This window comes from Drosophila albomicans, chromosome 2L (assembly GCF_009650485.2).
Source record: "Drosophila albomicans strain 15112-1751.03 chromosome 2L, ASM965048v2, whole genome shotgun sequence".
Taxonomy (NCBI): domain Eukaryota; kingdom Metazoa; phylum Arthropoda; class Insecta; order Diptera; family Drosophilidae; genus Drosophila; species Drosophila albomicans.
The window spans coordinates 13,466,617-13,487,920 of NC_047628.2; the positions used below are offsets into that span (position 1 = coordinate 13,466,617).

Consider the following 21,304-nt stretch of genomic DNA (forward strand, 5'->3'; position numbering starts at 1 on the left):
TCGAGGAATCTTTACTATCAATATTTAAATAAAATTATATTAACAAATAAATGGAAGAGTTTAAGGAAATAAATGAGAGGAAAACGAATCTTAATAAATATCATATTTAATTCAGAAATATACCTATAATTAACATATTTCAGTTCTGTTTAAATCCTTCAAGTCACAATTTCTACCGTCTCAAACTTTCAGAAAAGGGAATATTGAAGAGCAATTAAAAATCCGGAAGCTTCTCAAACTTTCAATTAAATTCTGAAATACTAAGAGCGTTCAAAATACTTATCTGTAAAATCAAGTTATTATAAAGCACTATTTGATATTAATTTCAATCAAAAATATAAAATCACACTCAATATTTACAATCTCAACTTTTACAACAAACTCAAAACTGATCTCAAATATAATATTTAAAGAAAAGTCAAAGGATTCTTCTTTGGAGTTGGCAAGCATGCAATTTCTTTGGCTTGGCATTTGTTGGTTCTATCTTTTGATGTTCATTAGAGCATTGCCTTTGCCAAATTGGAATCCCGACTACCTGGAGGATGGCCTGGACTTTCCGGATATACTTGATGATTGGCACTATGAGCTAATGCTGAAACGCAATCAGAAATATGCCCAGCTTTACATGTGAACTACTGCGAAATTGTTGTTTTCCGGCCCAGCTAAAAGTTTGTAGGAATTTTAATTAAAACAAACAATGTGTTTTACACTCACACACACACACACACACACAAAAAGGAAAGGTGGAAAAGAAAAGTGTTGCAGTACAACGTTGTCAGACATGGCAAGTTGTCGGGGCAAGTTGTTAATGCATTTACTCGGCTTAATTAGTTGACATTTTACATTATTCATACGCCATGTGTGACCGTCCCAGTAAAGGTTTGCAACCGCAGTTGTGCCTTGCCATCACATCCCTGCCCTTTTCCTGCCCTCTCCCTTCATCATAATTTTCACTTACATAATTAAAGTTGTCGTTTACGTGCTGAGGTTAGGATGCGACCCGACAACTAAACCCAAGTGCAAGAGCTGCAACAGAACAAGCTACAGGTGGGGCAACCATTTTGTTATGCGGTAGACTTTCCGCAGAGTCATCAAAGCTACGTAAAGGCAACAGTGACCTTATTCGAGGGTAGTTGTTGTTGTTGTGATGCCCGTTTTAGCTGCGAGGCAGTAAAGGGTATTAAAAGCGGGCCATCTATCAAAGCAAACATGACGGCGCTTGCACATAATGACGATAGATGGCGCTGATAACACTATGAAAATGGAGTATAAATAAATATTACTGCAATGATTCCTATTAACAATTTTAAAATATATAATAATTAAATTAAACAATTAAAATAATAATTATACAATATTCATCATAATACAATAAAAAATAATATATTATATTTCATACAAAATATAAAAGCAAACATACAACATATATTATGTATAAGAATAAAAACTTTTAAACGATTTCAGAGAAAATACAAATAAATAAATTATGTAATAGCTGATAAAGCAAGAAAAATTTAAATTTTAGAGAAATTAAAAAGAATATTGACATAAATAAGAGCAAGCACAATAATAACTTCAAGTACACAGAAAAAACAAGTAAGAAAGCTACAGTCGAGTGTGCTCGACTGTGAGATACCCGATACCCATTTTGAATAAAAGTAATATATTTTGCGGTATTATTCTAAATATATAAATAAAATACTAAAAATATGCCAAATGGTATGTTTGGTATATCGATATACCATTCAAAATATACCATAGACGGCACAATGGACCAGATTGTCGGCCAAAGCAACTAAGACCCCTAGTAAGTATCAAATCAAAATCAATCAAATTTTCAGAACTCATAAATACTATAAATATTATTGTGTATACCATTCGCAGCTGTAGCTTTAAAACTACGCTTGTTGTTGGATTTTATTGATTTGCGGGGGCGGAAGTGGGCGTGGCCAAAGTTTGAAACAAACTTGATCTGCGTGCAAACATAACAAATGCTGTCGAAAAAAAATATAGCTCTATCTCTTATAGTCTCTGAGATCTAGGTGTTCATACGGACAGACGGACATGGCGGCGATCAGATAAAAATTGTGGAAGTTATTAAAGAAATACAGTAGACGGTTATAGCGATTTTCAAGGGACCGACGACTTAACGTCGTTATACCCGGAAGACGCACTAACCGAAAGGAGCAAAACTAATTTTTGTTTTGTTTTTTTTTTTTTTTTTATGGATGCCATGTTCGTAATAGGGTTTTAAGATAAAACAAATTAATTTTTAAACAAAACAAAAAATTTATAAATTTAATTTAATAGCATGGTTTTTCCATAATAAATCGTTAGCATAAGCTAAGGCGTCAGCTAAAACTAACAGAGAGTAGTGAGAATATAATAACCTTCGTGTCGCTCCTACGCACACAAGCAAGAGTGCCAATCACTGATAAATGCACACATTTATGACAGCGTCGTTTGATACTTAAATTTGTTGGCATTATTTCGCTGTATTTTTTTTTCGTCGCAATATCCAGTTGAATTGTGAAAAATTTCGTCGGTATAAGAGGTTTATCGCTAAAAGCGGAGACGTACTAAGCGGAGGCCCTTTCATATAAGTTTGTATGGGGACCAACCAAGCTATCGAGTTTTCGTCGCAATAACCGGACTTACACTATAAGCGGAGTCGTTATAACCGGATTCTACTATGGTTTTGTATGGGCAAAAACGCCTAATTACTAGTGGTCTTAGTTGCTTTGGCCGACAATCTGGTATATTGTGCCGTCTTTGGTATATTTTGAATGTGGTACTATATCGATATAACAAATATACCATTTGGTATAGTTTTAATATTTTTGTAGTATATTTGGTATATATTGAGAATAATACCGCAAAATATATTACTTTTACATAATATATTACATATAATATTACAAAATGGGTATTGGGTATCTCACAATCGAGCACACTCGACTGTAGCTTTCTTACTTGTTTTCAAAATAATTAGGCTTATTTCATAATTTGGATAGTTGAAACCAATTAATTACAATAAATAAATCAAAGAATTAGTCACAGGAATTTCTCAGAACAGCTATAACGTTAATGCACATATTTTACTATTTGGCACAATATGTGATCATTTACTTAAAATTTTTTTAGTCGAAAACAATTATTTATTGTCTTACATATGTTATTTAAAATTTTAACGGAGATTCCACAGTCGAGCACAATCGAGTGTAGCAATGAATTAATATTGATTATAAATATAAATATCTCTTAAATATCACATGAAATAAATATAAATAATAATGCAGTCAGATTAATATTCATTTTTACGTTTATTTTTGCAATTTAATTCACAAATGTCTCAGTTTGAGCTTAGTTTTGTGGCTTCCTCTTCAATCCATTTGCGAAGCTCCACGACATCTGTATAGACAGCGGGTTGACCGGGTGTACCGCAATTTCGAGACCCAAAAGAAACAATGCCCACAAGTTTACCTCTGTAAGTCAATGGGCCACCAGAATCTCCACCGCACGAATCTTTCCAAGGGGAACCAGCACATATTGTTGCTTTTATAAGCACTCCATCAATCCTGGCGCACTCCTCGCGATTAACAATGTTCACATAGACACTTTTTAGATATTTTGAATCAAGCTCGGTCTCTGTTTGTCCCCAGCCAGAGACAAGGACAGCAGCCCCTTCATTAGGAACTGATTCTGCCAGTGGAATGGCCTTAACAGTTGGACCCATTTGAAGGGGCGAACTTAACAAAATTAAAGCGATGTCATATTGAGTTATTGGATAACGACTATAACGATCATGCACGATTCTCTTGTCAACTTTAATCACCGATCCACCATCTTCAGACGTATTACTGCCAACGCGCACATCAAAAATCTCGAGATCAAGAATATTGCCATTTTTATCGAAAAAACAGTGGGCGGCTGTTATAATGATGTTTTTGCTGTAGATGACGCCACCACAGTGATGCCGTCCTAGTTTTTGCACCGACACTTGCCAAGGTATTGCCTCTATTGGTGTGTACTTTCCTCCAACGATGCGATTGTTTATTGGTCCTTTTTTCAATAGAAATTCAGGTCCAATCGGCAAGTGCAATGCGCAACCTAAAGTTGCCACTGAGAGCAGGACTAACAATGTAGAGAACATTTCTAGTTGTGAATACGAAAACCCAGAAGCATTCGAGTTTTTATAGAAAAGTTGTATAAGAACAAATTTCAAATAGTTACGAAATTTTATCAGCTTAAAAATATGCAAGTTGTAATAACAAATAATAATTTATTGTTGCACTCAACTAACTATTTTGCTGACGGCTTAAAAACTTCGTAATTTCTCAGAACCTTTTAATATACCCTAAAAGGGGGTTTTTGTATAATATACATTTGTGTTCTCTGAGATAAATTTGTTCAATCAAAGACCAAGAAGGATTTCCGCTTTTGTGAATGTTAATGGTTGATTATTTGATAAGAAATACACGCTAATCAATGTGAGCATTTGCATTTTCATCGTTTTTACTATTATCATCCATTTATTATTTACTGTGTCGTATATGTCAGCATTTACTTTAGTATTTTTCTTTAATTTCATAATTTGAATAGTGGAAAAAAGTCACAGGTATTTTGGATAATTGAAAACATTATTAATGTTAGTCAATATTAATTTACATAATTTATTCTTTTTTTATATTTTCACCAATAATGTTTACGCAGCTGGTTTTTATTCCCGCTATCCATAGGGTAGAAGAATATTAAAACTTTGTGCCGGCAGGAAATAAACGTACATATTCAGAAAGAAGGAGGCATCTCCGATCATTAAAATTCCTGAAAATTTGGTTGCGATTTATATTCTTGATCAGCGTCAACAGGCGAGACGATATACCAAATATACCATTTCGAATATTTATTTTAGTATTTTTACGGTATATTATTTTGGTATAATTTAAGAATAATGCCGCGCTTTTTTGATTTTATTTAAATATGTAGCGGATATTCCACATTCGAGTGTGCTCGACTGCGATTTTTTATACATATTTTCTTTAATGATAGAATATAATTTTCTTACGATTACAAGATATAAGTATAAAATAAAATAATCAATTTAATGTTCATTATTACGTTTATTATTGCAAATTAATTCACAAATGTCTCAAGTTGAGCCTAGTTTTGTGGCTTCCTTTTCAATCCATTTGCGAAGCTCCACAACATTTGCATAAACACCAGGATACCCCGGTTCAGCGCATCCATAGCCATAAGAAACAATGCCCACAAGCTCACCTTCATAAACCAATGGGCCACCAGAATCACCACCACAGGAATCTTTTCCAGGGGCAGCAGCACAGATTGTTAGTTGTGTAATTCTTTTGTAACCATAAGCCCTGGCGCACTCTTCGCGACTGACAATGTTCACAGACACACTTTTCAAACGAAGCGAAGCCTCTCCAATTTCCGTATATCCCCATCCAGAGACAAGCACAGTAGCTCCGTCATGAGGAACTGACTCTGCCAGTGGAATGGCCTTGATAGTTGGACCCATTTCAAGGGGCGAACTTAACAAAAGCAGGGCGATGTCGTATTCAGTTATTGGATCAAGTGTAAAACGATCATGCACGATTGTCTTGGCAACTTTAATCACCGATCCGCCATTGTTAGACGTACTACTGCCAACGCGCACATCAAAAATCTTGGGATCAAGAATATTGGCATCGTCATCGCAAACACAGTGGGCGGCTGTTATTATGAAGTTTTTGCTGTAGACGACGCCACCACAGTAATGCCGTCCTAGTTTTAGCAGCAACACTTGCCAAGGGATTGCCTCTATCGGTGTGTCCTTTCCGCCAATGATTCGATTGTTTCCATTTTTCAATAGAAATTCAGTTGCAATCGGCAAGTGCAATGCGCAACCGAAAGTTGACACTGAGAGCAGGGCTAATAATGTAAACAACATTTCTAGTTGTCTTGTGAATACCAAAACCCGCAGCATTTGAGTTTTTATAGGAAAGGGAACATGGCGGAAAAATGTCATTAAATTGTTATGAAAGTTTATCAGCTCAAAAATATGGGAGATTCAATTAAAAATAAATAATTTATTGACTTGATTACAACTATGTTGCACTCAACTAATTATTTTACTATGTATATACCCTAAAAGGGGGTTTTATATGCAACAAAGTATCATATATATATTTGTGTTCTTTAAGATAAATTTGTTCTCTAAGGCCATTTTCAAAGAACCCCAAGGAGGATTCCCCAATGTTTTTCTGCTGCATTTTGCTTTTGCGAAAGGCAATTTAGTTACGTTACCGGTTGATTATTATTATTGATTAAACGCAACGCAAAATGCAATTAAAATGGCCTAAAAGGTTGGCATCTTTATTGATTAATTGAAACGAATTAAGTGGACAGCTGTGGTTGAATTAATGTGTAAACAACAGCCAGCCAATATTCATACGTTCATCGGGTAGCTGTCAACAAAACGATATCCTGATAGTATTTGGCTTAATCATTTATAAAAGAAGAATCTAAAATTGTACTTCATCCACTGTCAAGTGTAGATATATTATGTATATATTTATACAATATTCATCATAGTACAATAAAAAATAATAATGACAAAGCAAGAAAAATTTTAATTTTAAAGCAATTAAAAATAATATTCACATAAATAAGAGAAAGCACAATAATAACATCGAGTACACAGAAATAAAAATAGTTTTAGGCGCTATAAAAAAACAAATGCAGGCAACTTCAGTTCAGTTGGTAAGCATAAAAATTCGAATTATACACACAATATAAATTATATATGATTTGCCAACGCAAGAATAAATCAATGTAATTAAATCTTCCATACAGCAAACCCAATATAATTTAATAATAATACAAGTTTATGAAAAGATTTTACTATATTTAGTTCGGCCAATTACTATTCGTTTTGTGAATTGAATAATGTGTTAGATAGTTCAACTAACATAACCATTTAATATGGTTATGTGCACTAGAGAAATTCCAATTAAGATATATGAATGCTTGGCAATTTGCCAAGTTATCGACGCATTCACAGTTTTCTAATCTCAATCTGATCAATATCGTTGAGAGTGACACTTTGAAATGAATGACTGAGTGGCATGCCACATTGCCACATTCGAGATACTACACATGGCAAAATGTGGGCTCAATTTATGCAAAATGATTTAACTTTGGGCCATGCGACATCTTCGACTGGTTTTTGCAGCAATTCGATTTCACAAACGGAGCCAGAGAGATATCTGAGCTGAGCATTTGATTATTTAAATTGCATGCTCATTGCGTATAAATAATTTATGAGCCATGGATCTGCAGCTGTGGCATTCTAATTAAGACATGAACATAATTTAGCTCAAATGTCTCCCCCAAGCAGGGTGAACTAACCAACTAATGGTCATTATTACAGGACTACTAGGACACTATGCATATACTATATGTATGTACGTCTGGCGTCGCCCAATGCAATTTACACTTTGAGCTGGCGAAAACCTTTGGCTACCAACTTGAGGACCAATTTGTCGACCCTTTCTCTCCGCTCCTCTCCTCTTCATGTAACATAACTCACTTTATGTGTGCGTTGAGATTGTTCACCAAAAGGGTTCCACACAAAGGAGGGAAAAAATTCAAATAAAATCTGTAAAAGTAAAGCAAAAATAGAAGGTGATGTCGAGACTTTTAAGTAAAACAAGAACAAGAACAAGGACAATGACAATGGCAATGACAATGACTTGTCATCCAGTTTCGTATTTCAAAGAAGGGGAAGGAAGAGCACTTAAAGTTTTGGGATTGACAATGCGCCCACAGACTCGTAAAAGTTCATGTGAACACGCACTTAGGTCAGCAGATACTTAGATACTTATGTATCTCGTCGTAAGTTCTATATACATACATATATTGTATCTATGCTATTTGCACAATTTTATAGCATTTTTACGGTGCACAAGTTGCCCAGTCACAGGCAGGCATGCCATTGCTTTAAAATATTTAAATTCGATGTCTACGCTGTGCCAAAAAGGGTTTCTGCTTTCCATTTCGGCATTGCCTTCAAACTTTGCTTTCATGTGTGCGCTCTCAGCTGTGTAATGTGTTGTCTTGTATGGTGCCAAGTAAGGTGTATGCCAGGGATACATTCAAATCTGAAGATAAATTTTAGTTTAAAAATTCAAAACTTATCAATGAAAATTAACACCACATTAGTGATCAGCTTGGCATATGTGACAAAAGCTGAGTGCCTTGCTGCTTGCAAGTATGCAGCCCTGGTCGTAGACAGAGATTCCCTGCTGACCCAACATGGTATGCATGTGAATGTGTGTGTAAATAGTAAGTTCACTTGTAGTCCCGTCGCCTACTTTTGCGGTGTGATTTTATGTGCAAACTTAAATTATACAATTTGAGGGCCATGAATACATTTTTAGTCCTCATCTTTGTTGTTGCTAGTGCCGAAAAGGGACAATGAGTTGCTAAATGCTTTGAATATTCTTCTGGCCATTGCTTGGGCTGCATGCATAATATAAGCACACACTCACATACACATGTAATATGCCAGATATGTAAGTTTGCTTCGAATTGGGCACACCCACACTCACTGCCACACGCACACTTGACTGTGTTGACAGGTTGAGCGTGTCATGCGGTTTGCAAAAATTGTTGTATACATCTGTCTTGCTCTGACTGTAACTGTTATGGAGAAACCAAGAGATTTTGGTTTTATTCTTTCATTTTTGTTGTCCAGATACTGCAGAATATTTTCTATATTTCGACTATTAATTACATTTGCTTTGCATAGTTTTGCGAGTTCGTTTTATCCACTTGCCAAGCCACAAAACAACATTCGAGATCACTCAAAATTTTAAAGTCACTCAAGTCAAAGTCATTGAGCTAAAGCTGCATTGCAAAAACAACACCCCTCACTAAATGCCGCCTATTTACAGTTATATTTTGTTTTTGGCAATTGCCGTGCTCAAAAATTCTTTTCAGTTCGCTTGGCGCGCGTGGAGTGTTAAAAGCGTCGCGTTTTTTGTTGTTACCGATATGTATTTTTTTTTTGTGAGTTTACGTTATGTAGTGAAATGTGTAATTATGTAATAAACAAAGCACTTGTAATGAATATCTTTGTATGTAAGTACTTAATGTTACTATTTTGATGTGTTATTAAATAAGTCTGCCTTCTGTTTTATCGTCTCGCTCCTGCTTCCACTTTTTCTATCTCTGTCTCTTATTAATTGTAATGCTCTTTAAGCGCATAACAAAGTACACACTTTGTTAACATGCAAATAGTGAAACATAAAGTCAGCAATAAAGCGAAAGAAGTCTGCAGCAAAATGGCTGCTGTAGTCCACCCAATATTGTTGTTTCAACTTTATGCTTTATGCGTGCGTGGGTTTGTGTGTGCATGTGTGCGCTTGTTTGCATGTGTGTTTTGCATTGCATTGCACTCAAAATAGCGTTAAGCTCACAACAAAAGCCAACGCAAAACGGAAAAAATCCCAAGAGAGTGAGAGAAACCAAAAGCTTTGCCTTAATTCAATTATGTATGGTGTGTACACACTGGCCAGACGTGTAAGTGTAAACAATGAACGCAACGCCTGCGCGGCGGTCGCCCCCTTGGCAACTCTTCTCACGTCTCACCTCTTGCTCTGTTATCACATTGTTTTACTTTATTTTTTCGCGCCACGCATTTGTACAAATTAAATGCGATGGCAACTCTGGAACTCCCTGAGTCGCCATTTAACTCGACTGCAGCTTTGCCTGAATCCCAATCCCATTATCATTGTCGTCACTGCTGTGGCGCTGCTGCTGTTGTCATTTGTGCTTTATGCTACCGCAAAATGTTGCCATTGTTGCTATGCACAAGTTGCAGCAACACATTTATGAAAACTATTTGCAAATGCAAACGGCATTAAAAGCAACGCAAAAAAAAAACTACACTCGGGCCACACTGCAAGATGCTGTTTTCAAAAGGCGAGACTCTGAGCACGTTTCATGTTATGCCATGTACATATATTATATTATACATACTCATACATGCACACAAACAACAGCAGAAACGGAACTGGACATTTCTCCCATAGAGAAGGACAACTGTAGGGCAGGTCAGGATGTTCTGCAAAAAGAAAACAGAGCAAACAAATCGCAAATTGAAACAAGCAACGAAGGAGTGCAGCAATAGTCAAACGTGAGCAGCTACGTAAACACCCTGTAACATTAAGAGTTTCGTAGCAAGCAGCTAATTGCAAACTGGAATGCACAAGTTAAGCAAGGCAATCTCTGCTTGGCACGATCGTTGATGCACTCTGTTAACAACATCGTATTGATAACAGAAGTCAGTTACTGCCAATCGCAGCAGTTTTCAAGTTGCAAGGGTATAAAAAAGAAATCAGATAAGTAGCAGCAGCAGCTGGCGCAGTCTTGGACAGCCGCTTTGCCTCATCAGAGGCGCAAAGAGAATGGCAAATAAAAATCAGAGTCAGTAGCAGAGCAAAGGAGAAGAAGAAGAAGAATATGAACAGAAGGGAAAAGGGAGGGCCACGGCAATTGGCTGACTGCCGTCTGACGTTGTTAACCCTGCAAGTTATGCATTCTTAATTTAATCGCTGGAAATTGACTCTCCAGAGTGCGATGCTACCCAAGACTTAGCGTGTCTCGTCTGTTGCCTACTTCAAGGGACCAAGACGCATGGAGAAGGGGAAAAGCAATTTTGAAAACTTTGCTGCAGAGATGGGCGCATATATCATGCGATTATGATTATATTGCATAGTTTGCATTATCCAATGGCTTGGAAATCTTTTCTAGTCCAAACAGACATTAAGCTCTCAGCTCAACGGACGGTTTTTTCTCACACTCACACAAACGCTTACAAAAAGCCATGCAAATAGTTTGCCAGACGTTGGCCAAACTTTGTTTTTGGGCCGCCAGAGGGCGCAAGTGTCTGTATAACTTGCACAACTGGATTATTGGACAACGAAAATGAATAAAATGAAATTTGCACACATCTCTCTAGAACAAGAACTTTAATTAAGTTTCATAAATTTTGCTATGTATAAAGCACAAACACTATTGGGCAATTGGCATTTGATTGATTAACATATTTTGCATTGCAACGTTGACTTCACTTCGATTCTTGCTTCTCCTTTATTTCGGTTTGTCTGCATCTCGGATTTTTTAAAAGTTTCTTTTCCTTCTTGGGGACAGTTGTTGATTCGTTGCGTTGACGTCTTTTAATTTATAATGCAATCGCTTGGCTTATCGCCTTCTGAAGCCCCTACGGCCCGCATTTCGACTCGAGTGTCACACCTTTCACTCTTTCTCTTGCCCTCTCTTTGGCACACACAAGCAAGCAGACAGACTTTGTATGTAAATGGATATGGGAATATGGCTAAGCACGCGTGTTGTGTTGCCGTCTGTCGCCGTTGTGTTGTCTCTGCTCAGTGCTCAGTGCTCTGTGCTCGGTGTTCTGTTCGGTGTTTGCTCTCACGAGATTTACAACGTGACAGCGCACAAGGCAGATGCAGGTTGACCTAGGGACACGCTCCAAGCACACACACCTGCAGCACCTTTTCCAAGTGAAGGGGTGGGGGAAGACGGAAAATGCCATCGACGACGTTGGCGACACGTGCCAAGGACACTGATTTATATGTTTTCCATTTTTGTTTTATTAGCGCTTGGTGTATCTTTCATCTCTTCTGTCCCTTCCCCAACGCCAACGTGCGTGGCATTAATGAGTTACCCCACAATCCCTCCCAAAAGCCATTTCGCAATCCTAACTCTAGCCTCAACTATTACGAGTGCTCATTTTAAAGTGGTCGAGCAACGAGTTGCTGACTGTGCAAATTAAAATGGCATGAAATAGTCATAAATTGCTCATTGGCGCATTAAAATTTTCTCCACCAAAACGCTTAAAGTCCGCACTCGGCGAGTGGCTTCATTTCATTTCAGCGAAATGGAGAGAGAGGGAGATAATCGGGGGTTGGTGAAATGTGGGGAAGCGACTGCGAGTCCATAAACCGACAGCTGCGGCCATCTCCAAGCGGAGCGGATGTTGCTGGCAACGGAAATGGCTGCGTACTATATCCAGGGGGCATCCCAATAGTTTGCGGTGCTTTGAATGCGTTGCATTTGCGTTTTACGAAATGAATGAATGAATTTCTATGTGCTCCTGCAATCACATTTTGCCTCGATATTGTATTGCGCACGGTGCTCCAGTTCCGGAAAGAGAATTCGATTGCAAATCGCTTACTGAAAAGGTGAAAGAGTATTTGATATAATTGTTTGTCAATGTCAGTTCATTGAAAATTTAATTAATAGTCAAACTTCATTTTCGATAATTGCACCTGGATGCAATTGCACATAAGTACATGCAAATCAGATAAGTGCATAAAATTCAATGTAAACCGCAATAAGCAATTCATTAACACTACATCTTAAATGTCAAATACATTATTTGTAATTTGACATTTTGCAACATTTTTGAGTCATCACATTTTGTGTTTTGTCCGAAAAATTCAATTTAAATAATAATTTACACTTTATTCATTCTAAATCGTTTAACCTTAATGCATTAAATATAATATCACATTATTACATTTTACAGCATATTTTAAAAATTTCTTTCTCTTGGAATTTTTCACTTAAACGTACTAGTATACAGATTGCAGATAATTGTACAACAGTATATACACTATTTATTTAGTTGAGTATTTCCACTGCTTTTTCAATCCACTGACGCATCTTCACCACATCGACATAGACACTAGAACCCCCACAATTCTGCTGGCCAAAACTAACGATGCCCACCAGCTTGCCATCGAGGACCAAAGGGTCTCCAAAATCACCTTGACAAGCATTACTGTATGCATTGTACGCACAAAACTTATCGTCAAATATTACTGGGTAGTACTCTAACAAGCACCAGAAATGACTCAGAACTTGCAATTGCGACACTTGCAATGTTGTCGATGGACTCAAATTGTTACTGCGACGTCCCCAGCCTGTGATCGTTGCCCAACTCCACGGATCGGGACTTTTTCAGCCAGCCGAATTGCTTGAATGCTTTCGCTGAACTTTAGAGGTTTCTTTAGAAGTAGCACCGCAATATCATTTATTTTTCGCGTACTGTTGTAATCCTCGTGGCAGAGAGTTTTAGTTATGCTTATCAACGATCCTTCTTCGTTGTAGTTTGTAGAACCCGCTCGAATTTGGAATTGTTGTTCAGGTTTCTCTACAACACAATGCGCAGCCGTTATTACAAATAGTTCACTGTAAATGCTGCCACCACAAATGAATTCATTATTAAGGAGCAAAGCGATCTGCCAAGGTGCTTCCTCAATTGTTACGTCTTGGCCACCAATAATGCGATTATCCACATAATAACTATCCACGGAAATTATTAAAATATTTAGGAACAGTAGCGGGAGACACTTGCGATACATTGTTAATGGAGTTTTTCGAAAGATTATTCTTTCTTTTATAGCCCAAGAGCTGCAGGTTGTTAGCAATAAATCACAAATATTATTGATAGTTTATCTTTATTTGAAGTGCATGTTGATGAAGTCTTTGCTCTATCTTTTGTTTTAAATACTTGAGGTATTTTTCATTTAAATGTTCTAGGTAGGTATTTATAAGTGAAAAGTGACACATTGAAAAATGTCATTAGCTAAGCTAAGCGTCATACAAGTATTATTTAATTTGGGGAAAAATATTGCATACTGCATGTAACTATTCATCGAACTTACATTTAATAATTTCACATTAATTTTGACTTTTTATATTTTAAATTCTCTTTTAAATTAAGAAATTTTTTAAAATCTTCTTTAACTTTTTATAGTTGTTAAGAATGAAAGTAACTCGTTGCTGAATGGTGTAGGAAATTATTCACTCAACTTATATATCAAATTTTATAAATTTTATAAATAATAAAAAATTGATTAAATCAAATGAAATATTGTTAAATACCGGAAATTATGCATTCAACTTATATTTAAAATATTCATAATTTATAATATATTCAAGAGTATAATTGTTTAGATTAAAGCTATTAAAATAATAAAAAAGTCTCTTTTGAAAATATACAGGCAATTCACATTTCGTACTTACTTATAGAATTTAAATTGTTAAGATTTTTTTCATGAATTGAATTTATAAAACTGAATATCGATAAATATATGAGTATATTTTTTGTTACTACTATATGCTGCTCGCTTTCGTTGCTAATAATTTGCCATAAGCGTTAATTTATTGCTAAGAACGAAACTGGATTTGGGAACGTTTGCATCTACGTGGTTTGCATATTGCGGTCATATCTTTATCAGCGAGCTGGCAACTTTGCTAGCCAGGGAACAAAGCGGCGGCGGTGGCTTTTTCATTTCAATTTCCCGGCGAATTGCCGTCGGCTGAGAGGGAGAGAGAGAGAGGAGTTTGAGAGGAAGGTGGCGGAGGAGAGATCGTTGCACAGATTGGATTGGCAGACTGCGCGTAGACATTCAGGCATTTGGCCAATTTAGTTTAACGCGCCGTTTTTCGAATGCAAAAAGGCAAAGCGGAGAGGCAAAAATGAAGCAACGCAGCTGCTGCTGCTGCTGCTTCTGTTATCATTCAATTGCCGCCACGCCCACTTGAGCATTTTGAATGCCAAGTACGAGGAGCATTGAATGATGCTTGCTTGGTTCTCCGTTTTCTGATTTAATTGGCCGCACGCAATGTCCGCTTTTGAGTCCGAAAAGTCAGAGAATGGAGTTGGCTTTTTGGCACGAGGGGTGCCAGCGAAATTAGCTGAACAAGCCGCTGGCCACAAAAGTCTGACATTGCGACCAAAAACGAACATTGTCACCTCGAGGACAGATGTCAGTTGACAAGGGAGAGGGCGAAAGCGAGGAGTGCTGTTGAAATCGATTGGATTGGATTGAAACTGTTGACCAGCCACGCGGCATGGCCTCGGGTTAGTTGCATGGCCATCTGATTGCATTGTATCCGTGTCTGTGTGTGTGTATGGGATTGAATAGCGTTTAAAGCGTTGCTCAGCATCGAGGGTTGCGATTACGTGTTTGGAATAATTTGTAGTGAGGCAGCAAAGCAATGAAAAAATAGAAAATAAAAGGAAAAAACATGCATAGCAAATTGGTTTAATTCAATAAAATCTTCAAGGGTTAAAAAGCATTTTAAATTTGCTGTCGATGAAAGAGGCAGCCAACAGGCAGCACTTGCAACAACCATTAGCCACGGGCCATTTTGCAGTTTTGTTGCGCACAAGTCTGGAAAGTAATTCTATTAAAACAAACAGCGTTACGGCAAACAATCAACTCGCAACGCAAGTCGATAACATTTTAGCTGCATAAACAAAATGCATGTTGGGCGTCGGAGTCTTGGCAAATATGAAATTCCATTAATTTGATGCATGTTCATCGATTGTGCTTGGCATGCGCTCTCAAGGTGCATCGCAAACAGACCACGGGGCGTATGATTAATGCATTCTGCTGTTCTTTCTTGCTAATGAAGTCAATAACTTGGCAAAAACTTGTTTAGAATTGAAATTTAAATGCTTGTGATAACATTTAAATGTAGTAAATTGCTAGTTGAGCATTTCATATAATCGATTTAAATTGAACGCAGCAATTTAAAGTGCACTCAATTATTGTCAATGCATTAACGACCTTCAAACGGTTTGTTATTGTTCTTTTTGCTGGCAATAAAGTTATTAACTGATTACAGAAAACCCAAACCCAAGGGCCAGACATTTTCAAACTTGCCCCAAAAAATTTAATGGCCATAAAAGTTGTTGCCCCTTTTGTTTGGCCACTCACAAAATTTGTTTGGGTCAAAACTTTTGATTTTTAATTAAATGCAAGCAAAAGCGTTGGGAGAAGGAAACGGGAAACGGAAATGGAAATGGAAATGTGGCAGAGAGTTGATTCGCCGTTGAGTTCAGTTCTTCATTGCAATTAATAGGTTAAAAAGCAAACAAACAAAATGAATGCGCTCTCACAAAGCGAATCAACTCAAATTGTATGTTTACTTCTCCCATTCCCGCTTCTGTGCTTCGCTTTCAGACAGGGAACGGATCCACAGTCAAAGGAAAAGGAAACGTGGATACTTTTACCAACGATGTATTTAATTGCATCCCAATGGAGCGCATTCGACAAACTGCAGCAACAAACAGCACAGCAGGGAGTAACAACAAAAAAGCGGAAAGAACTTTATCGAAATGTTTTTCTTTTGCTTTCTTTTTTAACATGTGCAATGAAAGTAAGAATTTGCCCAAAAGAGTTGACGAGTTCTCTGTGTATCTGTGTGCAGGTATCTAAAGGTGGGGCAGATACTCCTCAAAGGGAACGAACGCAGTTGAGTGTCGGGTAACATCTTGCATCGCTCCTTAGGGAAAAATCATTTTGCATAAAGTTTAACAAATATGTTTTCATGTGTAAGCTTTGATTCCCATGCTTGGCTGAGCTTTTTTATTTTTCTTTGTGATTTTCGTGTTGCAAATTATTCATTGGCCAAATTAGAGGAAGAAATAACTGCAGAGCTGAATTTTGCATCTTCTTTCATTCATAGCAATTGAATAGAGTTTTTGTATCAATTTCTGTACAACATGAAATGTAACTACAGAAATTATTAATAAATTGAGTAAACACATAAAGAAATAAATATGTTAGAGATGTTAAAGCATATCTTATTATTTTATTAAAATTGAATTCAACATTATCGTGTTTCTTTTGGTCTTCTATTTTAGGTCAACTAAATGGATGCTTTGAACAAAAGATTTTAAAGAGAGAATGTAAGTAGTGAACATGTCAAATTAAATATAACAAAATTAATTTACGGAATACCAAACAATGATGGAAGACCTTCAAGTCAAGAAAATGCAATTTACAAATTTATTCAATTGTATTAAATGTCAAAGCTTGAAACACTTCACTGTTAATTGTAGAGCATTCATCGGTCGAGCTGAGATAAATTGCCACAAATCTTAGTTGAAATAAATCCAGCTGAGTTTTATCTCCATTTCCATCATCATTTCGTTGTTACATTTCATGTCTCGAGGAAAGCTTAATAAAAATGTATGCATTTCGCATTTGTGTCAAGTTTTGCAGCTTTAATTTGTTGTGCACAAACTTAGTTACGAGTTTGTCAGCTTAGGAAATTGTAAAATAAATTGAAATATGAGACGGGCATTTATCATTTGCCACATATTTCATGTAACTGCTTTTCCCTCTCCATCTTTTTGTGAACATAGTAAATACTCCTTTTTTCATGTATTTTGCGGGTAATCCGAATATTTGCGACAGCAGCAGCTGAGTCCTTGGAATGCATAAAACTATCAACGAAATGCAGGCTGAATTAAAATATTTATGCATGGTACGTGAGGCACATGTTTATGCTGCCTCATGTTGTGTGTGTGGCAACTTTTTGTGGCAACATTTTGATTGCTGCTGAAGAAGAAAAACGGAATGAGAATTGCGTGCAAATTTGTTTATTGTTTTAATAAATGTCAACAGACTGCAATTGCCGGCAATTAAAGACATGCAGTAGTTGATTCTGTTGCATGCAACGCCATATGTTGCAGTGCGTATGATAAATGTCGGCTGTCAAACAAATGAAATTCTGCCCATCGACTGCATAAAACTTGCCAAACTCCTTTTGTGGCCTGGCATGGAAGCAAACCAAAAACTTGCGAGCCACAAAATGCAATGACATAATTTATGACCAATCCGTTGGGGGGCGGCAAGTTTTACCAACGGACAAATGGGCGTGGCAAGGAGATCAGAGGTCACGGGGCGTTGCTTATGGCCTGCCATTTATTTAACCGTATGCGCAATTTTTTGTTGGTTTGGTTTGCTTCGGTTTGATTTCATTTCACAGCATGCTGCGATTTGTTCGATTGGAAAAATTGAATTATATAATTTTGATGAGCATAATAAAAAGCGGCAGTTGCACTGGGGCGTTGCAAACGCTATAATTTACCACTTACAGCGACAGAGGAAGGCAAAGAGAACAAAAGGGAGAGCAAGAGGATGGATTACTTTTTCCATTTAATGAATAACGCGCAGAATTCAATTGAATATAATTTTAAACCAAGTTAAATTATATTAGTTTTTATGGTAATTTGTTGATACGAATTAAATCTAGGAATAATAATATTTTTGTAATACGTTTTTTAACTATCTTAAGTACATTACCTTTACTTATAATTTTGTAAAATGTGTATGAATTTAATCTATAAATATATATATATTTTTGTTTCCTGAAAATTTGATTGTGCTTAGACCAAAATAGAAGTTAAAAGTTATTTAAGAAGTAACTTTATAATTTTTTAGTGGCTTTGGTTGACAATTTTGTATATTTTATACTTTATATTTCTATAAATTTAAAAAGTAATAGTATATTTTTATCCCAAGTATAGCCTTCGGTATATTTTAGTATTTTTCGGTATGTTAATTTAATTTATAATATGGTTTTATAGAAAATGGGTTCTCACAATCCGACCGATTGTAGCTGTTTTACATGTTATTGATAAATTCAATACAACTTTGCTTCTAGAGGAAATATATTTATTATTGATCAGCGTGCTAAGTCGAATTGCTTGGCATATTTCTCATATTTTCTCCCTATATAACTTTAGTATATTAAGGTTTTTTTCAGTATATATTATTAAAAGCCCTTTGGTATTGTTTTTCTGTAATTGAAATTCACTTGGTGGTATATCACGGTTGAGCATACTCTGAGTAAAGCTTTCTAAGTAATTCAAATTGTAGATTCAATTCTAGTTATGCTATTTATAAGTTTCGCCATTTTAAATCGTAATCTGATTGCATTTCTTTTTACATTTGTCTAATCCAATTGCCAACTTTTGATAATCTGCCAAATGTTACTCGAACTGATAATTCCCAATCATTGCACAACATGCAGCATATTTGCTTGCCACATGTTTAACTTGTGGCTCAAGTTATTTTAACTGCTGTTGCCTTTTCGGCCAAAGGGATTCGACTGCCGAATTGGGGAAAGCGACTGGAATAGCCAACTAGCTTTTAGTGCTATCGAAAAACGGAATAAACTTGTTTCAAAACGTTTAGACAACTAAAAGTTTTTGTGGCACAAAACCCAAAAAGAAATCTACAACATTCGTTGTGAATGTATTTAGCGCCGCATTTTCCATTTGCACATGTGAAAAAAGAAACATACAGAAATATAGAAACCAACTTTACGTATTCGAAGCGTTTTTCCATCGAGTTAGTTTTCACAAAAGAAAAAAAAAAAATAAAGAAATGAAAGAAATGTTGGGGAAAAACGGAAACGCCGCTGCCTAAAAACTACAACAAATTTTCATGTGCCATGTTCGACGTTTTCATAGACGACTTTTTGGCGCTGCGCACAAAATTTTTGGAAATTGCATTTGCGCCATTTCAGTAGAAGAGAGGAGAGGAAGAGAGAAAAAAGGATATCGGGGGAGACACACTGTATGTGTATTGCCATATTTTTGGCCCTTTGGGCTGTAAAAGCTAAAATGTTTGGCGGCTCAAAAACGAAAACGCGGCAAGAAGCGAATGCCGCCAAAGTGGATTGCCAACTGCTGCACTCTCCCTCTCCCTCTCTTCACGTGCTGCCCATCACTTTGGCCACTTAAAAAGGTGTTGGTATACCTGTTATTGCCTCTCTCTCTCAAAGCTCTATGCTCTGTGAGCCTTTTCAAATCGCGACCAGCTGGCGTTGGTCACGGTTTTTGTGGGCATGGTTTTGTGGGCGGCTACGTATGCCCGACTGGCCTGACCTGAGTGCAGCACTCTCTTTGTCTATTCAATTGAACTAGTTAACAAGTGCAGCGCACGCTACACGAGTCTACAGTCTATGGTCTACGGTCCACGGTACATACTCTGCTTAATATCCGGCTTGAAATCGCCGAACGTCTGGCCCTGATTCTAAGTGGCTGGCCTCGTTTTATTGGCTTTCATTGCTGATGCAATAAACTTGCGTAAAAGTTCGCGTCCCGTCAATCGCTATGCGTTTCAATTTCCATATTCACAGTCTCTCATATGCGTTGCCATGAATTTGTTAAAGTGATTGCCACTCGATAAGCCGGAAAAGTTCCTCAGCCAAAGCTCGGATTTCTTAGTGCAGTGAAAGGATTAAATTTAAATGTATATGATGAAACATACGGAAAATATCAAGAGCGAACAATGGAGATAAGTCTAGAGATTGAGATGTACAAAGCTATAGTATACTTCAGAGTGTGAACTTTAGCTAGTGATTTATGCATTCTACTTTGATATTCAACAATAAGTAAAATGTATCGTTTTTTGCTCAGGTTTTCTCTCATCAATTATACTATTTGGTACTACAAATTTGTAAGGAAACATACCTGATAAGTCTAGAGATGGAGATGACTAATAATATATAGTAATAGATAGAAATATATTTCGATAAGGATGTATAAATGAGCTACATATTTAAAGATTCACTTATATACATATATAGAAAGATATAGGTAGAGTTTTTGATTGAGATTCAGAAATATATACATATATATTGATGAAATGTATAGAGATACATACACAGATGCAGATAAGTAGAGCTACTCATAGTTTTAGATACAGATATATTTAAGGAGCAACAAAAATACACCAATCTGCAGCCTTTGTGAATAAAGTTTAGCTTAACAACTTTACAATATTGAAACATTTAATTTCCCATTCAATTTTTCTTTGCTCTCCTGGCGATCACAGCATCTACCAATAGCTTTAAGCTCGTGGGTCTGTCTACTATGTGATTGCGAACTTCCATGTGACCAATATGAACATACTATGTACATATTTTTTAACAAAGGACCGCCGGTTGAGTCGTATAATGCGCGTGGATTGCACAGGAATTCCTTGCTGATTTATTTATGGCACTTTAGTGTGCGTGTCACACCACTCAATTTGGTTATTCATTAAAAAACCAAATGGAATATGCTCTACGAGTGTGATTGTGTGCGTGTGAGGTGTGAGTGTGAGTGTGCGTGTGCTTTAATTGCTGGGCATTTTTAATGGGCGAACACGCCCGTACAATCGACACATACAATCGTCATATAATACAATTCCCCTACAATGTGCAATCGAGCGCATCCGGCAACAGATGCTGCGGTTGTCATTAAAACACAACAACGCTCAACCACTCAATGTTTGCCCACACACACACACTCGCATACATTTGCCATATAATATCATTCAAATAAACGATATACCGAATTTGCGAAATTAATTAAATCGACAGAAAGTAACGGCACATTTTGGTTGTGGCATTTCGCGAATGT

At 36.7% G+C, this 21,304-nt stretch overlaps 2 protein-coding genes across 4 annotated transcripts in view; both read right to left on the reverse strand.

The window, feature by feature from the left end:
• Positions 1-3,304: 3,304 nt before the first annotated feature.
• The window catches only part of LOC117566173 (hypodermin-A-like), a 45,711-nt gene continuing 27,711 nt past the window's right edge, over positions 3,305-21,304 (reverse strand). For all 3 annotated transcript variants that reach the window (XM_034245676.2, XM_052003312.1, XM_052003311.1), the window contains exon 2: positions 3,305-4,110. In XM_034245676.2, coding sequence (XP_034101567.2) covers positions 3,353-4,110 — 758 coding nt within the window. In that variant the 3' untranslated portion in view covers positions 3,305-3,352. The remainder of the gene's footprint in view (positions 4,111-21,304) is intronic.
• On the reverse strand, positions 12,887-13,466 carry LOC117566169 (trypsin alpha-like). Its single transcript, XM_034245671.2, has one exon. It carries the CDS (start codon positions 13,449-13,451, stop codon positions 12,984-12,986), a length of 468 nt encoding a protein of 155 aa, XP_034101562.2. The 5' UTR covers positions 13,452-13,466; the 3' UTR covers positions 12,887-12,983.

Coding starts and splice junctions, on each gene's coding strand:
- LOC117566169 (XM_034245671.2), bottom strand. CDS start 13,451: ATGTATCGCAAGTGTCTCCCGCTACTGTTCCTAAATATTTTAATAATT.